The following is an 11,251-nucleotide window of genomic DNA, read 5'->3' as shown; positions in this document are numbered from 1 at the left end:
TCCTCCCCTCAGTGCAGCTACTTGAACGGGCGAGAGGGCGGCGAGGCCGAACGGAGAAGCCGGCTGGCCGGAGCCCCCAGGGCCGAGGGGCACACACAGCCCAGGGGAACGCTCCTCCCGCCGGCGGCCGCCACACGAAGGCGCTCGCTAAGGAGGGGGCCTGGAGGGACAACCCCACAGGCCGGCAGCTCTCCCCTGCCCGGCGGGAGGGACCGAAGGAAGGGAAGCACCGCCCGCCCTTCCCGTCTGGGCGCGCATGCGCCCGGCGGCCGCCGGGGCTTTCCCGGCGCGGCGCCTCCGCTCTCAGTTTCCCGGGCAGGGGCGGTGCCGGTCGGGGGCACCTCTCCCCCCCCGCCCCCTTGACAGGCACCGTATATAGGCTGGGGCGCGCACCAGGCCCGCCCGCTGTGGGGGGCCCCTACCGGAGACCGTGAGTACGGGGGTTGCGGGTGGGGGCCAGGCCGCGGCCTGGTGGGGCCCTGCCGGGAGGGCGCTGCTGTTGCTACGTGGGCCGCGTCGGGTCTCCGCGCCCGGCTGAGGGAGCGGCGAGCCCCCGGGGGTGCGCCGTGTCAGGGGGCGGCTGCGCCTGTCACCAGCCTCGCGGCGCCGGCCAGTGGCCGCCGGGCTTGGCCGGCGGCAGGGTAGACCCGGGGCGGGCTGAGGGGCCTGCTCTGCCCCAGGCCGTGGCCTCCGGCGCTGGAGGGGAGCGCGGCAGCCCTGCTGGATGGCCGCTTGGGGAGCGGGGCTTGGGCCCTGCGGGAGGCCCGGGACGGCTCCCAGCAACGGGCGGTAGCGTGAGGGTGGAGGAGCGGTGAGCGAGGCCCTGCCGTGTCGGGGAGGGACCGCGGGGGGCTGGCAGGGGTGGGCATGGGACCGCGCACAAACCCCGCCAGGTGGATTTCGGTGCTCAAGATCTGTAAACTTTGCGAAGGGTGCTTAGAAGGTAAAGTTGTTTTGCCTGGCTTATAACGCAAGAGCAGAAGAATATTAAATTGAGTTTTGAGGTTGCTGTATTTTAAATATCACTACTCTGGGCTTAAATAACTTCTTAGTGTCGCTGCAGGATAATGGAAGAAAAAAACCCATGAGATTCAGAGCAGTTGGGTGACTCTGGAAATCAAGGGTACTCAGGGCTATAGAGGAGGATAATATTAGAAGAGCAGAAGGGCAGAAAATGGCCATAGGACCTCAGGTTTAAGTGATCCGAAATGTTTTAGGATTATCGGGTTCTCAGTTTACTCTGATATTTCTAGCATTTACTCTGAGGTATTTGACTTTCTCCAGTACAGAAACTGGCTTAACTTCTTGGACTAGCATCGTTCACGTATGTTGATAGCTTAGTCCCACCGTCTGTGTTAAAGGAGTGGATTGGTGTAAGGCATTTGTAACTCATGTCCTCAGTGATTAAGAAGCTAGTAGTAGTAATAGTGTGACCATATTAAGAACAAATCTACTAAGAGCTACTGAGATGAGTAGGAAGTGCTCTGCTGTTTTCCAGTAGGTGATTTTTCTAGGGCTGTGTCATCATAACAAGTATATGTTTTGAGCTTTTCCTGGAAGAACTTTTTAGGATGTGATACTGTAAAACAGACTGCTATATAAGTACGTATGAATAAATATAAAATTATATAGTTAAAAACTTTGGAACTTTGTCTTTGCTCTTACCGGAAATTTTTGGTGAAGTTCAGTTTTGCTGATGTCCTATGCTTCAAGTATCATCGGATTTACCTAAACAAGAAATTCCAGTACTCTTAACTTGTCTGTATAATAAAACTGGATCTTCATTGTTTGAGAATCTGCAGGCTTAAACCAATCTAAATGGATGCAACTTCTTTAGTACAAGATCTTACCTTTAGTTATACAGCTTGTGATCAAGCAGCCTGATTTATCTATCTGCCAAAAAAGTTCTGCTTGTGGATTAAACAGTTTTGCATACATGTCAGTAATAGGGAAACTAACTCCATATGACAGTATGTAAAGCTGACTCCCTGAAACTTTCTAGCTAACATCACAAAAAAGCTTACGCTGAGATTTTAGTCTTTCAATTTGTGTAGTTTCTGTTTGTATAGACATTACATGCACCTCATTTTGTATATTTTGAAACACTCCTCTCTTTATTCCTTACAGGTTTTGTTCCGCCCGAAAGAATTAAATGATTGAAACTATAGATACTTACAATTTCTTCCTGCGAACAGTCAATATCAATATGGAGGCGTAGGCACCTTAGAAGGGACTTTAGTCTGAACTCTGGGAGGTAGTTCTGTGCACAAATAAAGAAACTAAGGCTTCAAAAATTTTTTTTTTTTAATCTGGGGATTCTGTTTTTTTCTGTATGCCATAAACATGGCATACAGAAAAAACTTAATTCAACAGTATAAAGCATTAGAATGTCCCGACACAAGGCAATTCATTTATGTTAAATTTGATAACTGTATACTTGTAACTAAGGCACCAGGTTAAAACTGAAATGCTCTGTTCAGTCTGTGCTGACAGTGTTATAGACGCAAAAGCCTGGGGCTATTCCAGGCTTGTTAATTAAGACAGTTCATCCTTGTCAGAGACAGTGTATAGGATTTGTTTATCTCATAGCTGAATATTTGATATATGTGAAGTTGAGTATAAACTTACTACTTTAGTCTTAACAATTATTACAATAATATGCAGAAGTTGAGGGGTTTTTTTTGAAGTCTAATAGTAGCAAATATACCATATCACTTCAGTAATGTCAGTTCAGGGGCTCTTTTTTCATATGCCTTTTGAGCTTGATAAACCATTATTTTCAGCCTCCTAATGAGCTTTACAAACTAAAATCTTTACATGTATATAAGCTGCATATTTATCAGCTGTCTAGGGTGAAATAGTTCTTAAATCACTTAACGTATGTTCTGGTTAAAAATGATGTCACTTTAGTTGCCCCCCATTTTAGTTTCTTTATTGACAAAGGAGTTTGATAAACCCATTTGAAGTTTTTCCCCTCTGGATCCCACCTCCACTAGCCTGACAAATTGATACTGCTCTCCCACATACACAGTACAAGGAAAGCCTATATGATTCAAGGGAAAGTCCTTTTTGACATGCTTTCTTCAATTGTCATAATGGGATGGGGCAGCTTTTGCACTGAAAGCAGTTGTGTAAACTAAAGTTCAAGAACTTCCCAAATGTTTAAAGGCTGTTTATCATGAGGCTAATTCTATTCACATACGCATTCAAAGTTGCACAATAAAGTATTTCATTTTCAGGTTCTTTCTTTTGTACAGGCAGGGGTTATTCCGAATTGCCTTTAATGCACACAACTACCTCCCAGAGGAAGACTTGTCCCATTCTTCCAAAAATAGTCCATTATGAACATAATGGAAAATAGCCCTTTCTTGGCTAGCCTCATGAAGCAGAGTGCTTTGTGTGGTGAACTGAAGTATGACTTATCCTGTGAACTCTACAGAATGTCGACGTTTTCTACTTTTCCCATTAACGTGCCGGTGTCAGAACGGAGTCTTGCCCGGGCTGGGTTTTATTACACTGGTATGCAAGATAAAGTGAAGTGCTTCAGTTGTGGCTTAACATTGGACAGCTGGCAACCAGGAGATAATGCTATGGAAAAACATAAACAGCTGTATCCTAGCTGCAGTTTTGTTCAAAACATGCTTTCAGTTAACAACCTCGGACTGTCCTCTCATTCTGCCTTTTCACCTCTGGTCGCAAACAGTCTCTCACCATCTCTACATTCCATAACGCTTTCTCCAAGTTTAGAACAAGTTGGATATTTCAGTGGCTCTTTTTCCAGTTTTCCTCAAGACCCAATAACTACTAGGGCAGTTGAAGACCTTTCATTCTTGAGACCTAAACTTCACAATCCTTCTATGAGTACAGAAGATGCTAGACTACGCACTTTTCACTCATGGCCACTGACGTTTCTGTCGCCCACTGATCTGGCAAAGGCTGGACTTTATTACTTGGGGGCAGCAGACAAAGTTGCTTGTTTCACCTGTGGTGGTCAGCTGAGTAACTGGGAACCAAAAGATAATGCTATGTCAGAGCATCGGAGACACTTTCCTAACTGCCCTTTTGTAGAAAACCTTACCCGAGACCAGCCAAGTTTCAATGTTTCAAATGTGAGCATGCAAACCCATGAAGCACGTGTTAAAACATTCATAAATTGGCCAACTAGAATTCCAGTTCAGCCTGAACAGCTTGCGGATGCTGGCTTTTACTATGTAGGTAAGAAAAACTGATGTCTCTGGTTTTATTCATATTTCTATGTCAGCATTTACTTTAAAGTAAATTGTGTGAATGTTTGCTAGATATTTGCCTTGTTTTTTTAAAGGCCGCAATGATGATGTCAAGTGTTTTTGCTGTGATGGTGGGTTACGGTGCTGGGAATCTGGAGATGATCCATGGATTGAGCATGCAAAGTGGTTTCCAAGGTAACTTGCAAAATCTTTGTCATAATTTGTGCACATACTTACTGCTTAAATACTTTTAATTTTGGCAGATACGTACTGCACTTGAAATGTTTTAGTTAACTATTATTAAGCATGATATTTAATGCTTTCCACTTCATAATTAAAAGCTGTGTGCATCCCCAAATCACTATTAGCAAGTGAGGCTGCATTGTTAGTGAGCATACTTATCAAAGAGAAGCAGTCAGAAACCAGACTGAGGAGAGCAAAAGCTGCTGAGAAATGAAGAGAAGGAACATCTGACTCCCTTGGTCTAGTTCTGTGCCCGTGCTGGGTGTTCTTGAACCAGTTTTTCAGCAGGTGTGGTTTAGTTTCTTAGGTGTGGAAAGGGCTTGTGAAGGTTTCAGTAGTTGTTTAACGTGTCTCTCTTGGAAAAATGACAGAAATAGCTTTTTAAAATGTCCCTCATAATTAAGTGGCAATTGCATACCTAATTGCTGTCTGTGCCTGTGGAAATCTCCACCTACATTAATGACAGAAATAGCTTTCCTGAAATGAAATGCCACTAATAATAATTCTTCACATCATAGATCTCCAACTAGTCTTTCATGGGCAGTTTACCAGCTACTGTTGGATTACACAATGTACATAGATTTAAATGACACCTTTGTTTCCTTCCTGTCAGTAAATACTTAAGAGATATAACTCTGCATTAGTGAAGCAGATCTGGCTTTGTAGTGGTGTTAAATTTTGTTAACTTCTTTGGAATGATTTGAGAAGAAGATAAGAATGGTGAGATGCGAGACAGAAACAGTTTATCACTGCACTTTGTAGTGACGCTGACATGGTATCATTTCTCATGACGTGCCATTTTGATTAGAAGTGGTAGCAGAATGTAAACCTGCTGCATTTATGTACCTAAGCCTGCTAACTGCTGAACATCATGGAAAAGCTTTATCAAAGTGTCACCAGACACTAGGCTATATCAAGCTTCCAATTAAAAGAACTCTTTCCCTTCTGAAGGAAGAGAAACGTGTATTTAAGTTATGCTGTGTTATTGTAAACTGTCTTAGTCTTCTGAATTTTTTTCCTTTGGCAAGTAGAAAGTATATTTTAGTACACTTTTGTCAATGTTTCAGGTGTGAGTATCTGCTTCGTGTAAAAGGAGGAGAGTTTGTAAGTCAAATTCAGGCCAGGTTCCCCCATCTTCTTGAACAGGTAAACTTTACTGTTCTGTAACTTTGGTTTTCCCTTGTTGAAGAGTACCATGTTCTTTTTGGGAGTTTGGTCCATCCTTCTGCCTCATTTCTGCATATACTTCTACTAGGTTTCTAACATGATAAATGCTCTTCATGAGCACAAAAATGAAACCAATGCTGAACCGTGGCTAGTGGACTTGGACTAGTGGAGTTTAACCTGTACAGGTTACGTATGGAAAGTGTTATGAGGCAGTGAGCTCCTTCGTGTCAGGAGAGGGAAATTCTGATCATGTAAGTTTCAGTGAATAATGCAGATCAGGAATTGTTATTTCAGAAATCAGTCATGGACTGCCTGAATTATTTCTATGCATAATGCTTCTGGCAAGAGTAAGCCAAACTTCTCTTCATGGAAGTGGTCGGCACTAACTTTGTTGGTTATATGGTTGCACAAATATAAAATGTAAAATACTTAACAGGTACCATTCAGATAAAAAGTTTGATGAGGGAAGAATGTGTTAGAAAGGTATGTAGGGGGAAAAGCGATATTTTCATACTAATGTAGTTCTGTTGTGTTCCACAGCTCTTGTCAACCTCTGATACGCCTGTAGATGAGAACATTGATCCCCCAAGTATGTATATTAAAGCATGTTTTTAAACTTTCTCAGCACTTTGCAACCTTAATGATTGGCTATTCAAAGCTAACTTGCTTAACAATTCTTAGATTTTCTTGGAAACAACAATATTATAAGGGTTTTTTAACTAATGATAAAAGTTAGGTAGCTTCAGCATTATATGGACAAACTTCAAGGAAGCACCTTTAAGAGATCTCGTCTTTCATTTTCCTTATTTTCATACTAGCAGCTCATATTAAGATTTTTGGTTTTGAATGTTTGGCATCTGCTGTATTTGTGGTTTTTAGTTTCATGGTTGGGTTAAACAAAACAAGTCAATTTGGCATTTGTTAAATTGACCTATGGTATTGAACTTGGTGAACAGTTGCTAGAGGGTGCCATTTTTGGGCACATAGCTAGGTAAATGCTCTGAGTTGAGCAGCAGTGGTCAAAGAGAGGGTAGGACAAGTTGGTAAAGGGAAGTCTTTTCTGAGTTGTACTCTAGTTATGGTGGAAATAAACTCCTCCCAGAGGGTGAGTGGGTTATGCTATCATTGTCCCTGCTGGTTGAGGACAGTGAGTCAGGATCCCACGTGCCTGGTGCTTAGTAAGTTGAACGGAAAATACTGATCAAGAGCTGGAATAAAGCAATTGTTTGTACTATAAACTGAATTTTGATTTTTTTTTCCTGCCCCGCCCCCCCAACATTTTTCAAGGCTGAAGTTAGAAATGACTAAGTATTAAAAAAAGCTGCTAAGACACAATGGAATTCTCTATAGTTTCTCTGGTTTATCCTAGATTTTAGTGAAGGCCTGACATGGATTGAAGTTTATCATGGATTCAATCCAATTGAATCTAAGTAACTGGCTTCCATTTTTAAAACTAACTACTTAAAGTCTATTTAACCATTGAAACCTTTTACTGCTAAGTGTTCATGTATATATGCATGTGTGTAGGTAATGTCGATGTGTCCAACTTCTGGGTTGTTTAGGTATTTATTCTTTATGTTATACATGGTGATTTTCCTCTTTGATTAGTTATTCATTTTGAACCTGGAGAGAGTCATTCAGAAGATGCAATCATGATGAACACGCCTGTGGTTAAAGCTGCCTTGGAGATGGGATTCAGTAGAAAGCTAGTAAAGCAAACAGTGCAAAGTAAAATCTTGGCCACTGGAGAAAACTACAAGACTGTTAACGATCTTGTGTCTGATCTACTCGCTGCTGAAGATGAGAAGAGGGAAGAAGAGAAAGAGAGACAATTTGAAGAAGTGGCATCAGGTATGCATAAGGCATGAATAAAAGTGAAAGCAGAAGTGGTTTGTATTATGTATAGTTTTTATAATTGTTTTTATTCATTAAGTGATTTAACTGCTATTACGATCAGCTTCTATAAAAGCATTGTCAGGGTACTTGTATGGAACTAGCATTCTGGGAATTGTTTCATTCCATTTCAGGAGGATGGTTCATACAGGTGCCAAGGGTTCAGAATCACCTGATTCTCTCCACAGGAACAAAGCCATATTTTTTTTAATTTGTGTGTCTTTATATTGCTGTTAATAAAATAAATGGAACCAAAATACTTCACTTGGCACACTTTTTTTTTTTTTCCCCCTTCAAAATTTGCCTGCTCTTTAAGCTACTCAAATTGGTGAGCCACCATATCCACCTCCTAGAAGAGGCCATAAACTTTTACAAATTTATGTTCTGTAAGATGGCCAAAGGTCTGATTTTCTGTGTCTGACTCAACCATGTAGGTCAGCTATTTAACAGTGTTTATTTGATGTGTCTTTGACATTCCCTATTGTTTTAATACCATATAAGTTTTGAAGCCTAAAAATCCTACTATTTTTGAGTCTGTGAAGCAGTAATGAAACTTCTCAATTATAAATTGAATTAAGACTGCTTCTTTCCTACTTGCATGTTCTATCAAAAAAGCATAGAGGGATTCAGCCATTAAATCTTAATACAAATGATTTTTTTTGTTGTTTGTGATAGACTGTTTAAAAAAAAAAATCTCCCGAGTCTGGTTGTGCTGTACTTCTGGTTTTCTTGCACATATTCTGTTGGACACCTCTTAGAAAAGCTTGAGTCTATCTGCATCTCAGACATGATTTTGACTGCCACTGACGAAAGTTAACCTGTTGGTTGTCAGTGTTATTGGTGTTATGCAGAGGTGTTTTTTCTTTGCAGTTCTGCAGAGAACGTAAGACTTGCTAGTGTGAAGTTAGACAAGATCCCTTCAGATAATTTAACCTAGAGATGGGAGCAGGAGGTTTCATTGCTGAAAAGGCTTCAGCTCAGAAGCTGCTTGTATGTGGTCGTCTTAAGTCTGTTCTTTATGTAAATACCACTAAAACTTAGAGGTCTTTATTAATGATGAGTAGTAAGCAAACATTTCAAGTAGAGTTTAAAGAATGTATCAATTATTGTTAAGCAGAAATGCAACTTGGAGTAGTGTATTCCTAACAAACATCTAATCAATCCCCTTTGCATTCCAGATGATCTGTCCTTGATCCGGAAGAATCGCATGGCTTTATTCCAACGTTTAACATGTGTACTTCCAATCCTCGGGAGTTTACTATCAGCTAAAGTGATAACAGAACTTGAGCATGATGTTATTAAGCAAAAGACTCAGACGTCACTGCAAGCAAGGGAACTGATAGATACAGTTTTAGTGAAAGGAAATGAAGCAGCCAGCATATTCAGAAACTGCCTACGAGATTGTGACCCTGTACTGTACAAAGATTTATTTGGTATGTCTGTCTGTGGTTTTTTGGGTGTGTGTGTTTTTTTTTTTTTCTTTAAACGATGTAAGTTTATAGACATCTAACCAGTCCTGTCGTAGCAACCTAAAGATAAAAAAAAATCAGATGCTGTTTGAATATAGATTAGTCAAATGATGAGGATTTTTTCCCTCTTATTTTAGTGGAGAAGAACATGAAGTATGTTCCCACAGAAGATGTTTCAGGTACCTTAAACTCTGCCTTCTTACTTTAAAGGGTATTGTGGGACAAATAGCTAACAATCATAAAGAAAATGACTTTGGTTAAGAAATAGGTTTTATGCTTTACCCTCCCCATAATTTTGCTTTGGTAAGATGGACTTAAAGTTAAGTGTATGTGCAGACTTGCTTGCAAGTCCATCTGCTATAAGCTATATCCTGTGCCTTACACATGCTTTTGCAGCTAAGGAGGTAGAGCTTTCTGGAGCTCAACAATTCAAGCATGTGCTGGACTTGCTCCTGGTAAAAGCTGTCATTCAGGCATTTGGTAAAGACTGGACAGTGAATAGTAGGTTAGCATTTCACAGCAGGTATCATCATCTCTATTTTTCCAAAGTGGGTTATAGGTGTCCTAAGATCTAGCTTGACCAACAGCTGAGTAGACAAAAACTTGTCAGACATGGGATTGAGTTTGCTCGGTTCTTAGTCCTGTAGTTTAATATGTTAATAGACTGCAGAAAAGTATACAAGGCTGAATATAGCTCACTTCCACCGGTCACGCTGTGCTCTGTGCTTCTAATAGCCAAGCAAGAAGAGTGCAGCTTTTGCAAAAACGTAAACATCAGTTGGTCTCAAGAACTACAGTTGGCCTCCAATCTCTGAGCTGTTTGTTGTCTGACAGAAGTGGAAAGTATGGACTAGTTCCTTGCATGCCACTTTGAGCTCTGAAAAATGTACTTATTTTCTCACTGCCATCTATATTTAGTGAATACAGATGGGGAAATAAAGGGTGAAATGGAACATGGCTATGTTCTAATTAGAATGTACATATATTGAGGCTTCTTAAAAAGTTAAATAATTTTTTCCAGGTTTACCTATGGAAGAACAATTAAGAAGATTGCAAGAGGAAAGAACATGTAAAGTTTGCATGGACAAAGAAGTTTCTATTGTTTTTATTCCATGTGGTCACTTAGTGGTATGCAAGGAATGTGCGCCGTCCCTTAGAAAATGCCCTATCTGCAGGGGGACAATAAAGGGTACAGTTCGTACATTTCTTTCGTAAAGAGGGAAACTTGCAAAGTGTCTTTGTTCCTGTCATCCTCCAACTGCTGACGCTTAAGCCAGCAGTGTCTTAAGAATGGAAAATTGTGGTACAGAAGATGATTAATCAACTACCTAACACCGTTGTGTAATAGTAAACATCACTATGAATATACTAGGTCTTCCTTGCCAAAGACTCTTTCTGTTCATAAAACGAACTTAATACTAAGGTGAAGTTTTTGTAGCTTTCTTTTCTAAGGAAGGCAGTTTCACTAGTATGCCTTTGTGTCAGTTTGAATAAAAAGCTTTCTGGTCGAGTTCCTAAAATCGAGCTTGGCATAACTCTTCTCATGAGTTTCCTCCATGTGGATGTGAGGAAATACATTAAGATTGCTGTTTATTAATACTAATTAACTTCAGCTACTGCTTTGGTTCTGTTTTGGCTTTTTTGGGGACTTGAGGAGAAAAGAAGCTAACGGTTGCAGGAACAGCAGAACTCTTAAAAGTTTTTTTCATGTCTAGATACTTGTGCAATGTATATTAATAATAGTTTATATGAAGACTGAATTAAAGTATTTCTACTTCTCAAATGAGTGCTTGTTTACTCTGCTCCTATTGTTGGCTTTTCTCTGTAGACTACAGTGACTAGAATGCTCCCCTGACAGAAGTTTGGGGTTGGTTGTTTACCTGCAAAAGTACAATAAAGCTTAATTCTGTGTGTCTTTCATTCATTTTTGAACAGGGAAGTGAGCTTCTATGCTGCTTGGTGATTCCCTCTGGTAAAGTAGGGGGTTCAGGTTTTTTATCCTTATTTAAAAACAAACAAAACTCCCCAACCCCCCTAACAGCATCTGGTACTTCCTTCTGTCTTGATTTTTCAAAGAATAGAAATCCTGGCCAGGAATGGTCCTCGTGACCTTAGAGGTAAGGCAGAGAGTAGCTGTACAGCAATATAGCCTTTATGCTAGGGATTAAAATGTAAAAGCTACTTTTCTGTGTTTGGAACTTTATAGTGATTGTGCAATTAAATAGTAGGATCTTTCAGCCCCCTCTGAAGTCT

At 40.8% G+C, this 11,251-nt stretch overlaps 1 protein-coding gene across 1 annotated transcript; it reads left to right on the top strand.

Moving 5' to 3' along the window:
• Positions 1–270: 270 nt before the first annotated feature.
• On the top strand, positions 271–10,909 carry BIRC2 (baculoviral IAP repeat containing 2). The gene is made up of 9 exons (XM_076328231.1): positions 271–430; positions 2,128–4,215; positions 4,322–4,421; positions 5,537–5,615; positions 6,177–6,225; positions 7,245–7,487; positions 8,708–8,962; positions 9,136–9,177; positions 10,020–10,909. The coding sequence occupies exons 2-9, from the start codon at positions 3,342–3,344 to the stop codon at positions 10,211–10,213; spliced, it is 1,836 nt and encodes a 611-aa protein (XP_076184346.1). The 5' UTR covers positions 271–430; positions 2,128–3,341; the 3' UTR covers positions 10,214–10,909.
• Positions 10,910–11,251: the final 342 nt, after the last annotated feature.

The sequence above is a fragment of the Aptenodytes patagonicus genome, chromosome 1 (assembly GCF_965638725.1).
Source record: "Aptenodytes patagonicus chromosome 1, bAptPat1.pri.cur, whole genome shotgun sequence".
NCBI classification, from domain to species: Eukaryota; Metazoa; Chordata; class Aves; order Sphenisciformes; family Spheniscidae; genus Aptenodytes; species Aptenodytes patagonicus.
The sequence above is the reverse complement of the archived record's forward strand: the minus strand, read 5'-3'. Positions and strand labels throughout refer to the sequence as shown.